The sequence below is a fragment of the Heptranchias perlo genome, chromosome 21 (assembly GCF_035084215.1).
Source record: "Heptranchias perlo isolate sHepPer1 chromosome 21, sHepPer1.hap1, whole genome shotgun sequence".
NCBI lineage: Eukaryota > Metazoa > Chordata > Chondrichthyes > Hexanchiformes > Hexanchidae > Heptranchias > Heptranchias perlo.
In genome coordinates, this window is record NC_090345.1 from 15467659 (window position 1) to 15493180 (window position 25522).

Consider the following 25522-nt stretch of genomic DNA (forward strand, 5'->3'; position numbering starts at 1 on the left):
ACAGCATTCCACAGATACAGAGTCAAATCAAAAACTTTACTCCCAGTCAGACCTGAAGTTAGTAAGCTTAACAAAGGGAAAGATTTTGCACTACTCACAGCTGGTAATACACAGGCAGCGGGTGCAACAGAGTCAACTATCTTGGTACAGCAAAATATCAGCGGTTCAAGAAGAAGACTCATCACCACCTTCTCAACGCAAATAGGGGTGGGCAATAAATGCTGGCCTTGCCAGTGACGTCCACATCCTCAGAATCATAGAATTTATTAAAAAATAAGGAGGCTCAGGTTTACCAGAGTTGGGATTGAGGTGTGCCTGTGAAAGTGTAGGTCATTCATGACCTCAACTTTTATGCCGTAGACTCTTCCAGACACCCACAGTATTACAGTAGTCATTCACTTTATTTGTTTGACTAGTATATAGACCGGTTGACATAAAAAAGCTTGCAAATCGTGGAATATATCATTAATATGATGCTTACCAGAAGTTGTACACACATTGTGATCTCCACAGCCTCAGTGCCTTCTAAAAGCTTAGTCCCAAACAAACAAGGAGTGAACTGTTTAATGCTATGGGGCCTCTGGCTGTTCCATGGTCTTCCCTCCATTTATGTGTTAGTTTTGTCTTTAATCATAAGAGCATGTGGAGTTAACACAGAATGATTTGACGTTTGGAAATTTCTCCTTGCAGCATTCTCTCTCTTCCATTATGCCGTGTATAATGAAATTTGCATAAACTACTTCATTTCCCTCCTAAAAGCTTACTCAATACATCCTTGTGTCAGCACAGCATTTTCTGCAAGTACCTTTAACAACTACAACTTTGCCAATAGTCACAACATATTGATTTAATGGACACATTTAAAAGGGATAGGAGGAAGGGGTGGGAGAGAGACAGAGAGAATTTTTCTGTCCCATGAATTTACCTTTCCATGAATTGCGTGCATTAAGACAATAGTGCTAAATTAATAAAAGGTTAACGATCATTGGTCATGCTGCAACTATTACTTTCCTTCATGCCAATATATGTCCTCTGCTGCTACTTTATCAGTAATATTATGAATTACCTTTATGTTTGCTAAATTATTTAATTCTTTTGGTCATCCAATTGAGTCCTACAAGTCTTTGACTCTGTGTCCACTTCATCAGCGTCATACTGCCTCGCTTGATGTCACCGTTGGGGGTTGTCCTCCCCATCAAAAATGTGTTTGCATTGTTTCATTACAGAAGTTACCAACACTTTCAGGGCCTCATCGTTAAATCAGATGGCATTCATCCATTTACATCAAATACTGCACATTCCATAGCTGGATTAAAAAACATTGACATTTATGTTGGTTAGGTTGCTCATTAGCTGCTGTTAAAGGATCACTATTGCAATATGTTTGCTTCATTCTGCCATTAACAAAATATATTCTCACAAATTATACGTTTCAAAGCTGTGCATTTCTGTAGTTTCATTAGCAATTCATTAACAATGGAGAAAAATAGGCATTTCACTCATTTTTCAATAAAAGAGGAATGTCGGCCCACAATGTCGATTGAACATAAATATTTGATGGAATCTCCACAGGATCACATGTTCATTTAAATGTTCTGAAAACTACAGAACTTTAAATATCAGATGAAATTATTTTTACACGAAGCAGTACTTTAGGGGAAGTTCACAATATATGATACAGAGTAAGTAGCTGTTCGAATGATGAAATATTTTTAAAATAACATTAATGAATGTGTGCTGTTGCTGCCCTGCAGGGCTTTAAGCGTTTTGATTTTTGGGGCTCGATTTTAGAAGGGCAGCGGTGTGGGGGGGGGGGGGGGGCTGGAGGTCAATGGGCGCACGGCAAAACTGACTGATAAAAACTTATCGTTCCCCACGCGATCGCAACTTAATTGGTGGCCATTAATCTTGTTTCTGGATTTGCCATCCGAAAGCTGCACTGTGGGTGGACTGTGCACCCGCATGACAGGCTGTCAGCTGGAGCGTCTGGATTTAAAGGGCCATTGCTCCAATGAATTTTGCTGGAGCAAAGAGCCAGAAGGCCCAATGGAACAGCATAAGGGCAAGGCTGCTCCGAGATTCAGCGATGCCTCACTTCAGCTGCTACTGGCCGGGGTGAGGAGGAGGATGGAACTATTTTACCCGGCCGGCAGGAGGAAGCGCCCTGCTTCTGCCACCAAGAAGGCCTGGCTCGAGGTGGCAAAGGAGGTCAAAAGCAGGAGCAACATATCCCGCATTTGGGTCCAGTGCAGGAAGCGTTTCAATGACCTAACTAGGTCAGCAAAAGTGAGTACACTTACTGATTCTCCTGCATTCCGTAGCGCACATCAACTCCCCCCACGCTCCCAACTCATTCTGCACTGCCAATCACATCACTCCTCACATCCACTTAAGGCTCATCCTCAACTTATCTGTGCTTCCTCAGCTCCCCATTTGTGACCCCATCATTGCCACTCACCTCAATCCTGATCCAATGTGATGTCTCTGTTTCATACTCACCCTCTGTTGCACCTCTTTCACGGTCAGCCTCACCTAAGGCAACGCATTCATCGGTTGGCCACTTCACCATCACTCACTCACACATCTGTACTTTCTCCCCTTCTAGAAGAGAGCACAAATGCACACGAGAGGGGCCACAACAAATAGTGGTCCTCACAGATGCAGAGGAGGGGGCCCTGCAGATCAGCCGCACCCTCGGGACGCCGAGACTGGCACCCCACAAACTTCTGGAGACACAACTTTAACATTCATCACACACAACATGAATTGATGTTAACAATGCTTGGCTTGTTGAACACTTCAGTATGCTTAGCGCAACGTGACACATCTGCGATGATGCTTAATACTCCCTTCTGTTCTTTTAGAGACCCTTCAGCGACTGCAGTGATGGAAGAGAGCGATTCCTCAGAGGACCTGCCAGTCTCTGAGGGCGCATCGTCACATCTTAGTGAGCCATACACCAGCGCAGATACTCACACCTCAGTGGGTCCCAGTAATCAGTTAGTTGGGTTGGCACACAAGTGAGCATGAGCAGACACTGGTGGCAGGGTCAGCTGTGGAGAGTCCGCGTTGGTGGGTGCACTCCTTTCCAGGTTCAGCTCAGCTGAATGCAGATGCTGAACCCGGGGACCAACCTTTAAAAGGAGAATGATTGAGGGACAGCAGCACATTTGCAAGGTACTGGAACAGGTGCCATGCACATTCTCCACAATAGCCCAGAGGATGGAGGAGTTCAACTCCTGCATTAGTGGAATGGTGGCACAGGTATGGGAGGGAATATCTGAGATAGTGTCGCACGTAACTGCAGAAATGTCTAAGATAGTGTTGCAGGTAAGTGCGAGAATGTCTGCAATGGAGAGAAGGCTAGCCTCCATTGAGCTTCAAGCCTGGCTCACAAATGAGTCCGTTGAGGCCCTAACAACACCCATTCAGACTCATGGTGAACAACATTCTGCTGCCTTAAACAGGCAGATAGAAACTTTACAACTGGGCTTTCAAGGCTTCCTACATATCCTCCAAACTGTTCTCCAGCAGGGTGGTAGGAGTGATGTGGGCCTGGTCCAGATGAGGGATGATGGTGAAGGGTACTGGAAGTGGGAATGCCACTCAAAGCTGCCACGTCTCACCCGTTGCCCCCTCTCAACCAGTACCCGCATAGCTGCCACCTCTCCAGGTGGCCGAGTCAGCCCCTGCACAGGTGCAGGTGGAGCAGTCTTTGGAGGGGCCCTCATGGGCTATAAAACCCAGAAGCGTAGGCCGAAAGCATCTAAGCAGTCCGGGCATGGACATGAGCAGCCTGCCACTACCTCTGCTGCAGCCACAGGGGAGGCACCATGTAGAAGTGGTAGGAAGAGAAAGGCTAAGGATTTGTGATCACGAAGGGTATGGACAAGGGTTTCTGACAGACTGTCATGTTTTTCATTTATATTTGGTTTCTGTTAAAGTCACATTAAATGTGATCATTCTCACCACCAGGGCCACGTCTTGCCCATTCTTAACTGGCTTTTGTAATAGCGCCCTTTCATGTGCTTCATCATGAACGGCAATACTTGATGCCACCCAGTGGGTCACTTTACAGTGGGTGTATGTGTAGTTGCAGGACTGTTTTGTGCAGGGAGGAAGGGGGTGCTGGTGTTGGCACTGGTCTTTCCAGGTGGTGTGAGGGTTGGACTCTTCTCACTTTCTGATCTTATGAGAACCCTTCACATATGAGTGACTCCCTGGCCTCATGGGCAGCCAGGTGTGCTGCTGCCCTGGTCATGCGTTCGTCATCCTCCTCCTGCTCCTCATCAATGTGGATGGCAGATTTTAATGGTAGATGAGGGCATGGGGCCTCCTCAACCGGTACCCCTCGCTGTTGCGCCATTTTGTGCAGGACACAACACACTACTATAATGCGCCCCACTCTCGCTGGTGCGTATTGAAGTGCTCCTCCAGAATGATCGGGGCACCAAAATCGCTTCTTTAGCAATCCTATCACATGTTCAATTATAGACCTGCTGGCGATGTGGCTGTCGTTGTATCGACGCTATTGCTCGCTGATGGGGTTCCTCAGAGATGTCATGAGCCACGTGGTATGAGGGGGGATCCCTTGTCCCTGAGGAGCCAGCCCTTAAGGATGTTCAGTGCATGGAAGAGGCCCGGGATGTTGGATTTCCTCAGAATGAATGAATCGTGGCAGCTGCCAGCGAATCTGGCGCACTCATGAAGAAATCTTTTGCGGTGTCACAAACGAGCTGAGCGTTGATGGAGTGATACCCCTTTCTGTTGATGAACAGCCCTGGCTCGTGTGTAGGTGCTCGGATTCTATATGCGTGCAATCAATTGCACCCTGTAAACGTGGGAAACCAACCACAGAGTGGATTCCCACTGCCCTCTCTGTCTGGTTGAGATCGTCCAAGGGGAAGTTGACGTATTGCGAGGCCCTGCGAAACAAATCGTCGGTGATCTGCCTTATGCACTTGTGTGCAGGCAGCTGAGAGAGTTGGGCGATTTCACTGGTGGCACCCTTGAATGATCCGGAGGTGAAGAAGTTGAAGGTAGTGGTCACTTTAACAGTGACGGGTAATGAGATGTCACCAGGCCCAGCCGGGAGCAGCTCGGCATGAAGGAGGCTGCAGATGTCTGCCACCACCTGGTGACTCACTCTCAGCCTCCATATGCACTGCTCCTCAGAGAGGTCCAGGAAGCTCAGCCTCAGTCTGTAGACCCTCTGACCCTCTGTAGTGCCTCCTGCGACGTTGCTCCCTCTGTTGTTTCCCGATGTGCTCTTGTGCTGGTGCCTGTGGCACAGCACTGTGTTGTGGAGCTACAGGTGGCAGAAGTGCAAGTCGTGCCTGGCGAGGATGGTGATGATCCTTGTCCTCGGATATACTGGTGAATGCAGCCATCGCGCCCCCCCATCCTGATGGTGTGAGTTTGAGGGGGTCCAAAAAGTTGGTAAATATGTGTAAACAGAACAATTCTGAGTGGAAACCAAGAATTTTCAGTCTGAACACAAGGATCTCCAGACAAAAGTTTGTCTGAGAGAACTGAGTGCCCTGCTGCTATAACTCATCTTTTATCTCCATCTGTCAAACAGGCATTTAAATGTCGAAATGGCTGCCGGCTGAAACACGACTCCTTCACCATGGCGTGTTTCACACAGCACAGGAAACTCGCTGAGGCAGTGTTGAAATCGCTTGCCTTCATACCTAACTGCATTTTTGGATTTTTAAACAAGGTTAACTAGTTGAATTGTTGCTTTAAATATTGTCCCGTTGGCTTTAATTGCCAGTGGGACTTCCGGGTTCGGGAATGGCACACACACCAGATGGCTCTGAGTCGTGCACGTTCTTAGGCGTTTTGGAGCCGGGATTTCTGCCCGCTCCTCTAAAGCACGATTTTCTTTGCCCCCCCTACCATCCCCAACACACCAGCAGATTTCTTTTAAAATTGCGCACTTGATTTCTGTTGCAAAATATTAGTGCAACCCTGAAAGGTTCACTGAATAAAAGAAATCCCCATTTACTTTTTTCCAGTAAATCAATCACTTCTTGTATGTAAAATATACATCAACATTTTGGGCCACACTTTGGAGTCTCTAAATGTTTAAGATCTGCCACAGATTATGTCAAAAGTCATCAAAAACCTCTTCCGAAAATTCTTGCCCGAAGCCAGATCAAAGGTGAACACCTGGGAGCCAGCAATGCCAGCACAGCAAAAAGTAATCCTATACTCCTCCCTGCTCATAGATTTGGTTTTGTTACACCAAACATCTTCTTTAAGTTTTATTTATTGCCTCAAACTTCTCTTGTCTAATGTAAGAGGATAGTTAAGATTTTGCCTTTGATGAAAATCATTTTGACGGGAAAAAGGAGGCATGGTTTACCCTCTCGAAGTTCGTCGTAGACCTTCTTATACTGGCTTAGTGAGGCCACTTGACCCTGTGCAGTCTGCAGCGTTGCCCTTAGGTCTGTGATGGTCGCCTCATAGCATCTGGCTTGCTTTGCAACCTCCTCCTGTAGATCTTGATGGTCCTGATGCAGCCTGACAAATATTAGAAAGTAAATGGTTAAATTTAGAGATTGATCACTGATTTCATGTCTTATAACGTACTGTTTATTGTACATCAGATATGTGTCTATTATCTCGGATGTTTATTCTCACTAGATTATTAAAATGTCACTGCTTCTACTCCCAACAGGAGCTTCCTCAAAATGCCACATGTCCAAACAATCACATTCCAGAAAAAACTATCGCAGGTGTCAAATCCCACTCACCAAGTTGCAGTATATCCATTTCTCCCTCACGATGCCACTCAATCTGTTGCTCTCTAACCCTTGTCATTTTCTTCTATTTTATTTCTCTCACTCTCTTTCTCTGTACCATTCTCTTCTCTCCCTTACTGCCACTGGACCCTGCCTCAAGAATGTCTTCCTTTCCCATGCATATAATTGCTTCTTAAGCACTTTACTTTGTAGCCAACACCAAAATTAATGCGATTACAATTAGTGTTGGAAGAATGCTTTCACTCAGATCTGCATTAATCTACCCTATTACTACTGAGATAACTGATACAAAACAGCTCCAAATAATGTTTCATTTATTATTTGCTGGTGAAATTTTAACCACAAAAAACAATATAGAGTGTTAGTCAGACAATGAACTTGTAACCAGTGATTTTTTTTACAACGGAGACTAACTTATGTTGCTAGTCTGCATATCCCATTCACCTTGCAGCATGTGAGTTATGTAGTCTAATGTCTCGTAAGTTAGATATTGGGCTCGATTTTAAAAAGGCGGCAGGATGGCAGCGGCGGGCGGGGGGGGGGGTCAAGGGGCACGCGGCAAACCCGAAAAATAAAAGCTTACCCTTCCCTATGCGATCACGAATCAATTGGTGCCCCTTAACCTTGTTTCCGGGTTTGCTGTCGGAAAGATGCGCTGTGGGCAGACTGTGCACCCTCATGACAGGCTGTCAGCAGGAGCGACTGGATTTAAAGGGCCATTGTTCCAATGGATTTTGCTGGAGCAAAGAGCAAGAAGACCCAATGGAGCAGCACTGGGGCAAGGCTGCTCCAAGATTCAGCGATGCCTCTCTTCAGCTGCTATTGGCCGGGGTGAGGAGGAAGAAGAAACTATTTTACCTGGCCGACAGGAGGAAGCACCCTGCCACTTCCACCAACAAGGCCTGGCTCGAGGTGACAGGGGAGGTCACCAGCAACAGCAACATATCCCGCAGCTGGATCTAGTTCAGGAAGCGTTTCAATGACCTAACTAGGTCAGCAAAAGTGAGTACAATTACTGATTCTCCTGCATTCCATAGTGCACATCAACTCCATCACATCACTCCTCACACCCATTTAATGCTCATCCTCAACTTACCTGCACGTCCTCAAATCCCCATTTGTGACCTCACCACCACCACTCACCCCAATCCTGATCCAATGTGATGTCTCTGTCTGATACTCTCCTTCCGATGCACCTCTTTCACGGTCAGCCTCACCCAAAGCAATGCATTCATCGGATGGCCACTTCAGCATCACTCACTCACGTGTCTGTACTTTCTCCCCTTCTGGGAGAAGAGAGCGCAAAATGCACGCAAGAGGGCGAGGACTGGCGGGGGGGGGCCACAAAAAATAGTGGTCCTCACAGACGAGTTGGAGGAGGCCCTGCAGATCAGCCACACCCTCGAGTGCCTTCCGTCGGGGACACCAAGACTGGCACCCCACAAACGTCTGGTGACACAACTTTAACATTCATCACACATAACTTGAATTGATGTTAACAATGCTTGGCTTGTTGAACACCTCAGTATGCTCATTGCAACATGACACAAACGTGGTGATGCTTAATATTGCATTCTGTTCTCTTACAGGCCCTTCAACGACCGCAGTGATGGCAGAGGGCATTTCCTCAGAGGACCTGCTGGTGAGCACGAGCAGACACTGGTGGCAGAGGCAGCTGTGGAGACTGGATGTCAATGGGCGCACTCGTCTCCAAGCTCTGCTCAGCTGGACGCAGATGCTGAACACAGGGACCATCCTTTAATAGGAGAATGATCGAGGGACAGCAGCATATTTGCTCTCCACAATAGCCCAGAGGATGGAGGAGTCAAACTCCTGCATTAGTGGAATGGTCGTGCAGGTACTGGAGGGAATCTCTGAGATAGTGTCGCAGGGACGTGAGTAACTGTCTCAGATAGTGTCACATGTAACTGCAGAAATATCTGAGATAGTGTCACAGGGACGTGAGCAACTGTCTGAGATAGTGTCGCAGGTAAGTGCGGGAATGTCTGCGATTGAGAGAAGGCTAGCCTCTGTTGAGCTTCAAGCATGGCTCATAAATGAGTCCATTTAGGCCCTGACAACGGCCGTTCGGAACAACATTCTGCCGCCTTAAACAGGCAGACAGAAACTTTACAACTGGGCTTCCAAGGCATCATACATGTCCTTCAAACTATTCTTCAGCAGGGTGGTAGGAGTGATGTGGGCCTGATCCAGGAGAAGGATGATGACGAAAGGGGACCTGGAAGTGGGGACACCACTCAAAGCACTCACACGTCTCACCCGTTGCCCCCCTCTCAACCAGCACCCGCAATGCTTCCTCCTCTCCAGGTGGCCGAGTCAATCCCTGCACAGGTACAGGTGAAGCAGTCTTAGGAGGGGCCCTCACGGGCTTCAAAACCCAGATGGTGTAGGCCGAAAGCATATAAACAGTCCGGCCATGGACATGAGCAACCTGCCACTACCTCTGCTGCAGCCACAGGGGATGCACCACGTAGAAGCGGTAGGAAGAGACAGGCTAAGGATTTGTGATCATTAAGAGTATGGACAAGGGTTTCTGACAGACTGTCATGTTTTTCATTTATATTTGGTTTCTGTTAAAGTCACATTAAATGTTATCATTCTCACCACTACTGCCACGTCTTGCCCATTCTTGATTGGCTTTTGTGATAGCACCCTTTCATGTGCTTCACCATGAACGGCGACACTTAATGCCGCCCAGTGGGTTACTTTACAGTGGGTGTATGTGTAGTTGCAGGACTGTTTTGTGCAGGGAGGTGGTGGTGGGGGGGGGTCAGCGGGGGGTTACTGCTGTTGGCGCTGGTCTTTCCGGGTGGTGTGAGGACTGGACTCTTCTCACTTTCTGATCTTATGAGAACCGTTCACATATGAGTGACTCCCTGGCCACACGAGCAGCCAGGTGAGCCACTGCTCTGTCTATGGGTTCATCCTCCTCCTCCTGCTCCTCCTTAATGTGGATGGCAGATGTGGATGGTGGATAATGGCATGGGGCCTCCTCAACTGGTACTCCTCTCTATTGCACCATTTTGTGCAGGAGTCAACACATGCGACCCACTCACGCTGGTGCGTTTTGAAGCACTCCCCCAGAACAATCGAGGCACCAAAATCGCATCTTCAGCAGTCCTATCGCATGTTCAATTATAGACCTGGTGGCGATGTGGCTGTCGTTGTATCTACGCTGTTGCTCACTGATGGGGTTCCTCAGAGGCGTCATGACCCATGTGTGCAGGGAGTATCCCTTGTCCCCGAGGAGCCAGCCATTAAGAGTGTTCGGTGCGTGGAAGAGGACCGGGATGTTGGATTCCCTCAGAATGAAGTAATTGTGGCAGCTGCCAGGGAATCTGGTGCACATGTGAAGGAATCTTTTGCAGTGATCACAAACTAGCTGAGCGTTGATGGAGTGATACCCCTTTCTATTGATGAACAGCCCTGGCTCGTGTGGAGGTGCTCGGATTGGTATATGTGTGCAATCGATTGCACCCTGTCTACGTGGGAAGCCAGCCTCGATCTGTAGACCCTCTGATGAGGGAAGTGCCTCCTGCGACATCAGCCCCTCTGTTGTTCCCCTCTGTCCTCTTGTGCAGGTGCCTGTGGCGCAGCACTGTGTTGTGGAGCTACAAGTGGTGGAAGTGCACGCCATGCCTGGCAAGGATGGTGATGTTCCTCGTCCTCGGATGCACTGGTGAATGCAGCCATCACGCCCCTGATCCTGATGGCGTCAGTTTGAAGGGCTCCAAAAAGTTGGTAAATATGTGTAAACAGAACAATTCTGAGTCTAAACACAAAGATTTCCCAGCCAAAAGTTTGTCTGAGAGAATTGCTGCAATAATTCACCTTTTATCCCCATCTGCCAAACAGGCATTTAAATGTTCAAAAGGCTGCCTGCTGAAACACGACTCCTTCATCATGGCGTGTTTCACACAGCATGGGAAACACGCTGAGGCAGCGTTGAAATTGCTTGCCTTCACTCTTAATTAGATTCATGTACAATTCAAGTAGTTGAATTGCTTGTTTATATATCGTCCCGCTGGCTTTATTTGCTAGTGTGACTTCCAGGTTCGGGAATGGCTTGCGCACCCAAATGACTCTGGGTCGTGCGCATTCTTAGGCTTGCTGGAACCGGGATTTCTGCTGCTCATGGAAATCGCGATTTTCTTCGCCACCCCCAATGCACCCGCTGTACCATTTTAAAATCGAGCCCTTTATATTTTTTAAATGGCTCAAAATAAGTAAGGGATACTCATCAGAAATAAACGTAATGTTTGCAAAAAATGAAACATGCATGTATAAAGAGAAAAGTAAATGGAAAAAATTTAAGTGATCAGTTACAAATAACAAGGTGTTAAATTATGAATGATCATTTACACACTGATTGTGATGCAGAAGGTTTTTTTTAATATACCATACTGTCATTTTAATTTCAGTTTTTGTGCAGTGAACTTGCAAAATATTTTGACATAATGGCAGTTAAATGAACAAGGCAGATGGTCTCATTCATTAACTAAATATATATATATAGCTACTTATTATAAATTATGCACTGTTAGGATCTTAGGTACAAAAGAATCTCTTTTCACTTGGTTTTGTACTTTTAAAATGTCAACTTAACTGACACATCTTTAATTATTACTGTTAAGTTATTTTCATCATGCTACGATCAATCAATCAACATTGGATAATAATTAAAAACTAAGATGTTATCATTCTTATTATTTCAAATCCATAGTTTGTAAATGCATCTACTCCTCAAATTATTAATGTAATAAATTGATAGCGCAAAATCAGCAACTCTTTCAGTCTCGCAGTAATCTGTTTCCCAGACATGAGAAACTATTTTGTCTGTGCTACTTCCATGCAACAAAAAACATCAAAGTTTAAAAAGCAACCAAATAGAAAATGTAATTAACAGGCCAAAGTAGCATGAACTCTGGTATGTCTGGAACATGACAATGGACAATGCATCGCAATACAAGACATATCTCATTATTTACCTTTTAGTCTCCTCGGTTTTCTCATGCACCTTCTCATTGAGGAAAATAACATGCTCTTCTAACACTTTAGTGTTTTCTTTCAGTTGAGCCAGTGAATGTTGCAAATAAATTTGGTCTTGTTCCTTCTGCAACAAACTGAAAAATATCTCACATTATTTGTGTATATTACCACAATTACTATTTTCACATGGTGAATTGTGCCAATTACTATTATGCCAATGAATAAAAACATTGTGCCTGCCAGTGCCTGGAGAGGTAGTTACACAAGAATTTCCTGGGTAGGCTAATTTGCCTACCATTGGCGTACATCCCGGTATAATTAGCTGGACTGCATGGAAACATAGGAACATAGGAACAGGAGTAGGCCATTCAGCCCCTCCTGCCTGCTCCGCCATTTGATAAGATCATGGCTGATCTGTGATCTAATTCCATATACCTGCCTTTGGCCCATATCCCTTAATACTTTTGGTTGCCAAAAAGCTATCTATCTCAGATTTAAAGTTAGCAATTGAGCTAGTATCAATTGCTGTTTGCGGAAGAGTGTTCCAAACTTCTACCACCCTTTGTGTGTAGAAATGTTTTCTAATCTCGCTCCTGAAAGGTCTGGCTCTAATTTTTAGACTGTGCCCCCTACTCCTAGAATCCCCAACCAGCAGAAATAGTTTCTTTCTATCCACCCTATCTGTTCCCCTTAATATCTTATAAACTTTGATCAGATCACCCCTTAACCTTCTAAGCTCTAGAGAATACAACCCCAATTTGTGTAATCTCTCCTCATAACATAACCCTTGAAGTCTGGATATCATTCTAGTAAACTTACGCTGCACTCTCTCCAAGGCCAATATGTCCTTCCGAAGGTGCGGTGCCCAGAACTGCTCATAGTACTCCAGGTGCGGTCTAACCAGGGTTTTGTAAAGCTGCAGCATAACTTCTGCCCCCTTGTACTCTAGTCTTCTAGATATAAAGGCCAGCATTCCATTAGCCTTCTTGATTATTTTCTGCACCTGTTCATGATCTATGTACCTGAACCCCTAAGTCCCTTTGGACATCCACAGTTTTTAACTTTTTACCATTTAGAAAGTACCCTGTTCTATCCTTTTTTGATCCAAAGTGGATGACCTCACATTTGTCTACATTGAATTCCATTTGCCACAATTTTGCCCATTCACCTAATCTATCAATATCCCTTTGTAATTTTATGTTTTCATCTACACTACTTACAATGCCACCAATCTTTGTGTCATCAGCAAACTTAGATATGAGACTTTCTATGCCTTCATCTAAGTCGTTAATAAATATTGTGAATAATTGAGGCCCCAAGACAGCTCCCTGCGGGACTCCACCAGTCACATCCTGCCAATGAGTACCTATCCATTATCCCTACTCTCTGTCGCCTTTCGCTCAGCCAACTTCCTAACCAAGTCCGTACTTTTCCCTCGATTCCACGGGCTTCTATCTTAGCTAACAGTCTCTTATGTGGGACCTTATCAAATGCCTTCTGGAAGTCCATATTAATAACATCCACTGACATTCCCCTGTCCACTACTTTAGTCACCTCTTCAAAAAATTCAATCAGGTTTGTCAGGCATGACCTACCTTTCACAAATCCATGCTGGCTCTCTCTGATTAACTGAAAATTCTCGAGGTGTTCAGTCACCCTATGCTTAATTATAGACTCCAACATTTTCCCCACAACAGGTGTCAGGCTAACTTGTCTATAATTCCCTGGTTTCCCTCTCTCTCCTTTCTTAAAAAGCGGAGTGACATGTGCAATTTTCCAATCTAGAGGGACAGTTCCTGAATCTAGAGAACTTTGAAAGATTATAGTTAGGGCTTCTGCAATGTGCTCACCTACTTCCTTTAAAACCCTGGGATGGAAACCATTTGGTCCTGGGGATTTGTCACTCTTTAGTGCTATTATTTTCTTCATTACTGTTGCTTTATTCATGTTAATTTTATCGAGTCCCTGTCCCCAATTCAATATTAGTTTTCTTGGGATTTCCGGCATGCTATCCTCTTTTTCTACTGTAAATACTGACGCAAAGTAATTGTTCAACATGTCTGCCATTTCCCCATTGTCAATGACAATATCACCACTTTCAGTTTTTAAGGGGCCAACACTGCTCCTGACCACCCTCTTTTTCCTAATATAACTATAAAAATTCTTCGTATTGGTTTTGATACCCCTTGCAAGTTTCTTTTCATACTCTCTTTTTGTAGCTCTTACTATCTGTTTTGTGACCCTTTGTTGATCTTTGTATCTTTCTCATTCGCCAGGATCTGTGCCATTTTTTGCCTTTTTGTATGTCCTTTCTTTATGTCTTATACTGTCCCTTACCTCTTTAGTTGTCCATGGCTGTTTTTTTTGGCAAGTAGAGTTCTTGCCCTCAGGGGTATAAACCGATTCTGTATCACGTTAAATGTTTCTTTAAACATTTCCCACTGATCATCAGTCGTTTTACCCATTAACAGATTTGCCCAGTTTACTGTGGACAGTCTCTGTCTCATCCGATTGAAGTCGGTCTTACCCAAGTCTGGAATCTTAGCAGCTGATTCACTTTTTTCACTTTCAAACACTACATTGAACTCGAAACTGGAGTGCAACCTTTGCCTGCACATTTCTGCATCAGACGGTAGGGACAACGTAGGGAGGAATAGTGCTCGGCACATTCACTTGACTCTCAGATAACTTCATATAGCTCATCAATCTTTTCATCATATGTTTCAAAAATTATGTCTATAGCAGGAGTATTTGCACAAGTCAGGAGATACAGACTCCTAGGTGTGACTACCTGCAAGCCAGCTAGAAATACCATTCAAGCCATCTGGAGGGAGTTGGCACTGCCCTCAGGACTGTAGAGCAGTTCAATGACCTCACTAGGCCACGCCTGGTAACACAATGGACACTTCCTTTTCTTCCTTGCCCATCCTGGGCACCAGCACACTGTTCACCCTCTTAAAGCAATACTTGAGCAATTAACCCTGCACAATGCACTCTGGTTAAATGGGGCTCTTACTTGGCATTTTGCACCATGGCTACCCAGTTCCCGTAACAGCAATTATTTACATGCACAACCCTAAATCCCCTTCCTCCACTTTAACAGGCTGATAACCCCACATCTCTTACTTCAGCTCTTCCATGCTACATAGCACACACTCCTCAACAGCTAGCCTTACCCTCATTTACACTATCTTCTTGCAGGAGAAAATGGCACACTATGTCTGACAGAGACAGGACACCAGAGAAGGCATCCTCACTCCACAAAGAGACGGCAATGGAGCTCGTGGGGAGGCACTCCGCTCTTGTCAGAGATGGTGATGTTGGCAGCATTGTCGGTGCCAATTTAATGACTGAACACCTACACTGTCGCCCCGCCATCCCTGTGAAGCACCGCGGACAAATCTCTTCTATGTCTCTTTAATCCCAAGGGGGTAATGATCATTCATCCTTAGCTTCTACCCTTCTTTTCATCAGATCCATCACAGCAAACTATGGCAGGGGATGATGAAGGGGAGGGAGATGATGACGATGAGGAGGAGGTGCAGCATGGAAGCTAATTCTTCCTCTTAACAATATCGATGATGATTATGAAAATTATGATGAGGACCAGGCCACTCAGGAGTCTTTGGAACATGATCCTGCCCCATGTATCTCTCCCCCAACCCTTTAAATGCCACCCCAGTAGCAATTGCTTCCCCATTCTCAGGCACTAACTCAGATTAACTGGTCATTCATCCCATTGCTGATGATTATTGGCATGCCCATGGCAAGGCAAAAACGACTTATGTGTTGTCATATTGTAGGATGGGTAGTGCATTGGGGGAATATCCCTTTATTGTAAAGTGGGGGAGAAGGAGGTACAGCAGTGCTGTCATATGTTACACAGAAGAGAAGATTTCAGTGATGAGATGTGCTCTGATGTCCCTTGCAGCAATTACTGAGGACTCCTATGAGTGCAGATCATTGTGATGGTCTCCTCCATGTAGTTCTGGCTTCAATAAAGCCAGGGCCTCCTTGCAGCAATGTCAAAGTTCAGCCCTTCTTGAATGACAAAGCTGTGAAGAGCACAGCAGGCTGTAACTATTTGTGACACATGATCTGGATCATACTGCAGAGTGTCACCTAATCTTTCCAGGCAGCGAAAGCATGCCTTTAAGACTCCTATGGTCCTCTTGTAGAGGCAAGTGCCTCTTGTAGAACCCCTCTGTAGCTTTTTGGGCCACTCAGTGGGATCATTATCCATGGAGCAAGGGGTAGGTTCCATTACCCAGAAGCCATCTGTTGATGTGATTTTTCTTCCCTGAGGAAGTCAGGGAGAGTCAATTTGTGAAGGATGAAGGCAGCATGACAACTTCCAACTTATCGAATGTGGATGTATAGGGGGTGAAATTGTTCAGCCCCAGTCGCGCAAAACAGCTTGATAACAAATCGGCAGCCCGCTTTATACCGCCCCAGATTTTCTTTTCCATTGAAGTTTTGAGCTATGGTATTGACCAGTTTCTCTCCCATAGGATCCCCTGCATGTTGCCACACACACTGTGTACACCGAGAGAGGGGAAGCCCTTCCTGTTGTGGTAGTTGAGGGGGTGTGCTGTGAGAGCCCGCAAAGCAATATCAGCTGATCATGGCAGCTGTTCCACATTATAAACCTCAATCTCAGAGTTTATTAGGAGTGCAAAAGCAGGAAATTCGGAACTGCTGCACCTCTGGTGCTCATGTTAATATATATTAATGAGGTCAGTCGGGACTCAAGGGCCGGATCATAGAAAGTGCAAAGCAATTCAGGGGAAGTGTTTTAATGGTGGAAATCAGGCGGAAGTGGCTTGTACTCGATTTTCCTGCCAGAAAAAAAAATCTAGTGCCATTTATGCACGACTAACAAGCCGAAAGTGGTAAGGAAATTCACCCCCAATAAATTTCGTTTTCAGGTGGGGTGACTTATTATGGAGGCAAACATTTTTATACATTCTTTGTAATGACTATTCTGATTTGATGTGATAACTAATGTGGTTTCATGTATCCTAGTGTCATGACAAGCTTGATTTGATGTATTCTACTAATTTTACGACTACAACCACCTTGATGTATTCTACTGTACTGCCCTGGATAATTGATTTATTTGCACAAGTATTTTATCTAAGAGAATGAACAATGAATATGAATGCACACACGATGAAACACATAAGGCCTTGATTTTGCTGGAGTGAGGCATCTCGTGGCGTGTCCCATTAGTTAGACTTTTTCTCTCATCCTTCAGCTTGAAAATGTTTTGTCCTGCAAGTTGCTGGGAGTGTGAGCTGATAACGGGGCATCTGGGACCTTGGTGTACGATGGGACCAACAGTCTATCTAATCTCTTAACCAATCAGATTTAACGATGGAGAAAAAAAGAGGAAAGGAGAAGGAAACAGGGTACTTTAGAGTCAAATCAGGTACAGAAAGAGATATAAAGAGAGGGAAAGAAAGACTGGATTAAGAGAGTGAGAAAAAAAGAGACAGAAAGGAAAAGTAAGAAAAAAATTTTAAAATTTTAAATTTTAAAAATCTCTAAGGACAATTTATTACCTGTAGGAATGAGACGCCACAGTTTCAATTGTTCCCTTTCTGGGCCGGAGAGGTTGAGTGGCATTGCAGGAACATAAATCTCATCATTAAAAAGGTACTTCTGCTGTTAAGTACTAGCCCTAACTTTTTGCGGCGAGTTTAATTGATTATTAATGAGCAAATGTAGCAATTTCTTGAAACTCATGGAGAGGTTGAGGGCAAGCTACCATTTTCGCGAGGCTGACGGCAGAGCAGCGCGAATCATTCAACTTGTGACGATTCACAATTCAAGTGGTATGTCTTCCTCGCCAAAAGTTGCTGGGCACTTTAAGCATTAGTAATGGTGTGCGCCATTAAATGCATCGTTATTTTGGCAGCAAAATCTGGGCTATACTGTTTATAAATCACCACAGCATTCCTAACCAATCAAAAGCATCATTCCCCGAATTCTAAATACCATTTGAATGGTGACTCACCTCAAACATTTAAGAATAATTTAATTTCTTTTCACTTTCTCAAGCATGAGTTCTATAGGTGGTACAATATATGGAGTACTGGTAAACACGACAAGTTCGCTTTTATCACATAGGGAGGATTTTAACTGAAAATTTCAGGAGGCCCTCCGCCGCCAAACCTGCCAGTGAAACATGGTGGTAGGCAACAGAGTGGCCAGAAGAAGCCAAGATAAGTATTTTAAAAAATATTTGTGAGGATTCCTTGTGGGCCAGGAGGAGCAAGAGTTGATAGCTGCGGCAGTTGGTTGTAGGTCTCGTTACAGGAGGTGACACAACATTGTGATAGCCTCCCTAGAGAAGCAAAGCCTCCTTATGCACCGCTCCTCAGAGAACTGCATGCATGCTTTCCTGGGCCTATTTACTCGGTTGGGAGGGATAGAATTCCTGCGAGCATGCCTCCTTCTGTTTGCTCCCCCTACAGCTGTAGCTGTGTATGTTCATTCCTCCAGAGTCTCCTCCTCCTCTTCCTCTTGCCAGTGTGGAATTGCCAGAAGGACCCCCATGATGAAAAAAGTGCAGGGCCAGAAACCCCTTAAGAATTCAGAAAGATCTACAGGTACTACAAGCGCTTTGAAATGGTCTATGCAGCCATAAACCACAATTGTAAGGAATCTTACAACACCAGGTTATAGTCCAACAATTTTATTTTAAAATCACAAGCTTTCGGAGATTATCTCCTTCGTCAGGTGAGTAGTGAATGAGAGGTTCTCAAATCGCATATCTTATATTAGGCTGGGACACCATCACACCAATTGATTGGTGTGATGGTGTCCCAGCCTAATATAAGATATGCGATTTGAGAACCTCTCATTCACTACTCACCTGACGAAGGAGATAATCTCCGAAAGCTTGTGATTTTAAAATAAAATTGTTGGACTATAACCTGGTGTTGTAAGATTCCTTACATTTGTCCACCCCAGTCCATCACCGGCATCTCCACATCATAAACCACAATGTAATAGAAGCAAAATGACTTACAAAACTTTCCAGCGTTTACCCGAGAGCAGCTGAGGATCCCTTTAAATATTGCTGGAAATAGCCACCTCCAGACTTGAAAATCGGACAATTTCTATATTACGCAGCTAATCCACAATGCCAGTTTTATACCCAGGATTAACAACCTAATGTGCCTCTTGTGGAAACGCAACAAACACGATCCTGACGCAAGGCCTTCACTGTGAGGAAGCACCAGAATAGCTAAGTGATCACAACGCTCACCAACTAGTAAGTGGGTATAAGAATATTGGAAATAGGGAGAAATTGACATCTTTTTCTTAAAGCTACCAACCATCATGCTTTGCAGGCTGTGCTGACTATTTTGCTGAGTCTGCGGCTTACTTTGCTGAATTGCAAACTGTTAATCTTTGACCAGTAATTGACCCTTGTCACTCTCCTTGCTAGACAGAGCAGCTATATGATAAAAGAGGAACAATGACCAAAAACGCGGAACAATAACCCAAAGATAGCAACAAGACCAGGACTGTGATGAGGTAGCTAGACAGTGCTACCTTGCAAAGGTTCTTGCGGTTAAGTGAGTAACGTGAGAGCAAACGGACCATCTTGAATTCTTTGAAAAACAACCTTGAAAAGGGGTATCGTGGTTAAATGAGTAATGATAAAACAAGCTGACCATCTGAAATTCTTTGAAAAACAACTTAATTAATCTATAAGGGTCTTATGAGTGTTATTCTATATATGATGTGAGTTTCCTGCCAAGGAGGGGATAAAAACCCAACGCCTTTTGAGCTAGGGCAGAGGAAGTAGCGACGACCACCAGCTATCGAAAGAATGCTTAGCTGTCCGAAGACGACGCCGCAGTCAGAAGGACGCCCGACTGTCAGAAGATTACCTCACTGTGGGAAAACTCTAAATGACCACGTCGCCAACTTAATTATGACCTCTGCCCAGAGGTCAAACGGGATAATATTGTTTTGATCCTGGTTGTCTAAATATTTGATACCTCTACATGTTTGATTTGACTATTAATAAATGAAACATTGATTACCAATTGGTGTCACCTCCGAATCTGTTACATGGGGAAACACCATGTTGACAAGAATAGGTTCAAAGCCAGTATGGAGAGAGGGTATGATAGTTCTGTGGAAGGCTCGTGAGAAAGTTTTTGTGATTAGAATATCACAGATTGTGAATTCTCCTGCCAATGTTCCATGCAAGGGTCTTTCTTCCTCCTCCTCTGCATCCTGGTCATTTGCCTCTTGGGGTATCTGCATCTGATAACTAATTTTGTGCATCCTGTTGTTGATCCTGAAGATTGATCCCTCTCTCAAATGCTAAGTTGTGAAGGATGCAACAAACAACAATAATGTAGGAGACTTCTACAGGCTGGTCTGGCGGCACACCCTCTGACCTGTCTAAACATCAAAAGTGCTTCTTCAAAATGTTAATTGTGTTCTCAATGTTGGCCCCTGTGAAGACATGGGGGTAATTATATCTTCTATCTAAGAGTGTGATAGGATGATCAAAGGAAGCCAAGGCAGCAGTGGATACCCCTGATTTCCAAGAAGCTAGCCTTTTACTTTATTTGCATCTGCAAAATGGAAGGGGGGAGTGCAAATGACTACTTCACTATGACAGCTACCTGGATGTCTGGCAGTCAATTACATTTGGTGTGTGACAATAGGTACTACACAATGAACAATGATTGAATAATACCACTTCCTATTAACATACGGCACTTCACCCGGAGGAGCCCAAGGGGCTGCGCGGTTCCTAACAATAACTCCATGCACTCTGGGGAATTTCACTATGTGGTAGAATCGAAGAGCTCTAGGCTGGACATTCCTGGCCTCCAGAAAAAGCTTTATGTAGGTATTGGCTCGTGCGAAAAGGACATACATCATCTGCTGTATGCTCCAACGCACCGATGACCTACAGATGTCCAAGGTGTCACCTGTGGCAGCCTGAAATGGGCTGATGCAAAGAAGTTCAAAGCAGTGGTGACTTTACTGCAACAGGAAAGGACATTCTTGCCGTGGATTGCGGCATAAGGTCCTCCAAAAGCAGAGCACAACGCTCCCTTCTCACTTCCTGGTAAAACAAAGGCTTCAAAGACATGCTCCTCAGTAATGTCTAAAAATATTCCCTGGATCCAGTAAATTTTTGGACGCAGGTACCATCAAGTAGGTGCCCTCCTCCTCATATGCTGTCCAAGCTCCCTAACATTCAAACATTCTTCCTTCTCCTCCTCTTGAGCATGTTAGAGTAGTATACCAAAAGGTACTCTCAGTGGGAACAGTAGCTTCAAGGCTTTCCCAAGAGTTTGTTCTCAAATTTTTCAGGTGCTTTCTTCTGACTACAATAATTTCCTACCAACAGTTAGCAAACTTCCACAAAATGCCTTGCCATAACTTTTGAGAATGAGTCTCTGTAACTTTCTTAACCAAAATGCTGTAGAAATCCTACAGCCTGAAACACTGCCCCGTTTCTTACTGGCTGGCATTGCTTCTGATCCACGACCAGCGGAGAGGCAGGAAGCTGGTTGCAGGCAGTGGTGATGTCATATGACCTTTATTTGCATTTCATTTACATGGCTATGATGTTTCAGACACACCTTAACTCAGGCAAAGCAGAGGCAGGCAGGTTATTTGATTGCAGCAGGGTCGGGCAGCTATTCCAGCATTGCATGTTTGCACTCAAAGTTACTGCAAATTGTGCTGCTAAAATAGGTGCATGTCAAGCATGAGGCCTGACAAAATTGTCACTTATAACTTTACTACATATGAAAAGCACTGCAATTACATTACACTGGTTTACTCCATCTGCTCATGTGCCCTTAATGAATGGACAAAAAGTCAAGAAGCAGATTTTCACAGTTGGTGTGCCACAAGTGCATTCTGCGACTTCTATTTTTTGTAATGCTGCCTCCTTTGGAACATTTTTGTCCATAAGGAACTTTCAGACGAACAAGTGCCTATAACATAAAAATATTATGCACAACTATTTTGTCATAATTCTGTATGCACTTCTGCACATTTCCATCTCATGTCCTCTCCGGTATGGTTTTCTGTACTCAGTTTTCGTTTAAAATCAGAGACTTGCGTGATAATGGCTTGGAACAGTTTTAACTGCTTCTAGTTACAAAGGGAAGAGGGCAACAATTATGTAACTATGGAATTTGAAACATTTAGTTTTGCAGGCCTATGAATCAAACTCATGTAACATAATGAAACACATATTATGGCCTGAAAAATGTTAATGTTATAGGGAAATACTTCATTATGCAATGAAACAACCCTTCTTAGAAATGCACCCACAGTATATAATAAAATTAATCATCCTGACATCATAATACTGGGAGTTGGGAAATGTGATTATTATTGAAGTGGATTTATCACAAAAGAATAACTCAGATTATTACAGAGTTATTAGAGCTCCATTTTAAAGTTTTTCAGATTTTGACAATGCATAGTATTCATGACCAGAATATGAATAAATTTGGTAACGAGGCATAAAAGAAAAATAACTTTTGTGTAGCTGATAGTTCCGAAAGCTTATCATGTATAGAGTTATAAACAAGTTAGCCTAGTACAATTATTCAATTTCTACCAGCACTACAACATTTGTGACAACAAGAATGTCAAAGAAAGACGATCTGATGGATAAGTATTCATTACTATACTGTTACCTCTCCACTACACAAGTTAGGAAAAAAAACACATACTTATCACTAGACTGCAACGTACTGGCTCTCCACACCCCCTTCCGCACCCCTTCCCCCCTCCCCCACCTCCTTCACTAAACTACCAAGTAATAAAATATTTAAAATAACTGAAATACAGTCATATAAATAATTCAATTACAGTCACATTTCCATTTTGTACTGTTTTTCTTCAAAGTCAGACCAACCCAAAATGATCTCAATTAATGATAACTTTGAGCATTCATTCTTAACCCACAATGATTCAAATCAAATCATGCTGGAATTTGAATTTGGCGGACATGTAGATGCTTACAGTTAAAATCATCCACTCTACTATCTGAATGAGGATGCACTGTGGAGAGCAGCTTGCAAGGTAAAAGAAAATTAAAAATATGAGAAGAAAAATAAAACTGTCCAAAATTTCACGTTAAAACGAGGAGAACAATGGGTCTTTTAAAGTTAAAGCTATACTTTGATCAAGACGTGTCTTCCCACTCAAGTACCATGCTCACAAATTTATGTCCTTTGAAAAATTCAGCTTCCCTCCTACACATTTGTTCATGGACAGGTCTAGGCGAGGAAACAGTTAAGTACAGCAATGTGCACTTACATCTCTCTTAAATCATTCAATTTAGTACAGACTGCTTCTGCCTCTTCATTTCTGCAAACAATAAAGAAATTATTTTGCATTAAAATTTACATTAACTTTAATAAACGATTTTATCAGTAACTCATTTAAAGTTTCAGTATGTACACTTTCTTTAAGTTCATTCTTGAAATGCACAGCGTGTGACGAATTATATAATACGATTGCTGAGCTTCTCTGCTAAAGTGTGTAATTGCCATTAATTGTTTCTTTCCATGTGTAACAACTGTTGGATATTAATATAGATGGATTTCAAAAGCTAAATCAAAAACTTTTAATCTAGTTTAAAAAGGTATTAATTGTACATAAATAGAATATGTAGTTTGCTCAGAGCATTTACCTTAGAAACCCCAAATGCACTAACATCTGTGAACAGAACAGGTAATGGCAATCGGACACTTCAGCAGTGAAAAGCTCTAGTTCCTGTTTAATTTGACTGAGTTATTTGCTCTTCAAGGTCATTGGAGAAAAATAGACACTCTCCACTATTTCTACCTACTGTCAGCAGATCCAAGACACTTGTAGAAAAAGGTGACGTTGGGTAGACTGCCCTCTGTTTTCTTCCCAACAATGCATTTAGCCACATTTCACACCTTACTGTACATGACATTTCCATTTCATAGACAGCTATCCTATAGGTTTTCAAAGTTAGATTGCTAATATAGTGAAAATAAATACCCTTCTAGGATGCTTTTGTGCTGTAGACTCAGACCTATTGGAACTGTATTAAGATTGTCTAATCTAATTTCATTTTAGGCGCTTACAACTATCAGAGAAAGAGATTTTCCTTCTATTATCTGAGCTAAATTGAAACAAGGCCCCAGAGCTGAAAGGATCTTCTAACTCACTACACCCCCCAGTCCCCCAAAAATGTTTGTACCTAACCAAAGTATCTATAAACAAGACGCTCTGCTTAGTCAAAACACCACACACAGATGGCTGTTTTCCAGTGAAATGCAGATAGATAAATATGCTAGCTATTCAAATACCCCAGTTTCAAGTAGTTAGGGATCTGTAGTTAGGATCCAGTGCAGCACTACTGAGTCTGCCGAAAGGCTACAGTGTACTTCTAAGACCCGTATGTCACTCAAACTCCTGATGTAGTTGGCATGTATTTTTCTAAACTTTCTAGCTGCATATTAAATAGAGTACTTCACAACAGCAGGGCGTTCTGCCTCAGAAAAAGGGAACAACTAATATGATCTGTAATGCCATGCTACAAGCACAATCCTTGACTGATCATAGACTCTGCATCTTGACCTTGATCGCCATACCTTCCCCAGCCAAGGGAAGTCACATAGAGGCAAGAGGCCTCTTAGGGAAAACAACCAGGAGAAATATCAAAATAATTACATTTTTCAATCTATGTATTCTGTGTTGAACATTAACCTTTTAAAATATATATATTTCATGTTTTGTATTGGGGATCAATAATAGTAATTTACAATTTGCACGTTCACAGTGCTAAATGTCTTTCTCCACTGCTGGGTTCCCATCAATCGGAGAACAAGAAACTAAGATTTGAAGTGCTAAGGCCAGTACTGTGAGGATACATATGTTTGTTATTGTTATCAATCCTAATTCCAAGAAGTTAAATATGTTACAACAAGTTAATGGCAGGAACAATTTTGTCCCCTCACCACAAGTAGGATCATTCAACTTTTACCTGAACATGGAAAACATTGTAATTGTGGGGCATTGCATCTTTTAGAAAGTGGATTTAAGCAGAAACCTTTTAAATTGTCAGTCATCATTAGTAGCATTCATAAACATTGTGTAGACCGGAACATACAAGACCCCAGGATAAAGATATTTCACTAATGCAATATCATAGTGTGATGGACAAAAACAACATCTGTCTATATGGATTTATCATCACATGGTTGCAATTCTAAACGCAATTGGTAAATACACATTTAGTGATTAAGTGGTTTCTAATATTACCCATTAACTCATTGGAAAGGGCTGCAAACATCAATCAGTAAAAATCACAGGGAAATGTAACTATATTATAATTGATTACACTCAATCTGGCCTACATGAGACTCCAATCCCACACAATGTTTTGAATTCTTAATGCCCTCCGAAGTGGTCTAGCAGGCCATCCAGCTGTAAACAAAGTTTAATAATAATAAGAAAACCAGCTGAACCCATCAGCAACAACCCACGCATCGCATCAGTATATCTCAGACCAATCATTCATGCAAAATCTTCCTCACCAACCAACATCTGGGGGCTAGTACCCAGGTTGTGGGAACTGTCCCATAGACTAGTCAAGCAACAGCCTGATATAGTTATATTCACAGAATCATATCGATCAGCTCACATCTTAGACTCCTCCATCACCATCCCTGGGTATATTTTGTCTCACTGGTACG

At 43.4% G+C, this 25522-nt stretch overlaps 1 protein-coding gene across 1 annotated transcript in view; it reads right to left on the minus strand.

Annotated features, from left to right (window-relative positions):
• The window catches only part of LOC137340384 (uncharacterized), a 156856-nt gene that overhangs the window by 106258 nt on the left and 25076 nt on the right, over nt 1-25522 (minus strand). The window contains exons 5-7 of the mRNA XM_068002804.1: nt 23109-23159; nt 11780-11914; nt 6371-6528 (exon numbers count right to left, since the gene is read on the minus strand). Coding sequence (XP_067858905.1) covers nt 6371-6528; nt 11780-11914; nt 23109-23159 — 344 coding nt within the window. The remainder of the gene's footprint in view (nt 1-6370; nt 6529-11779; nt 11915-23108; nt 23160-25522) is intronic.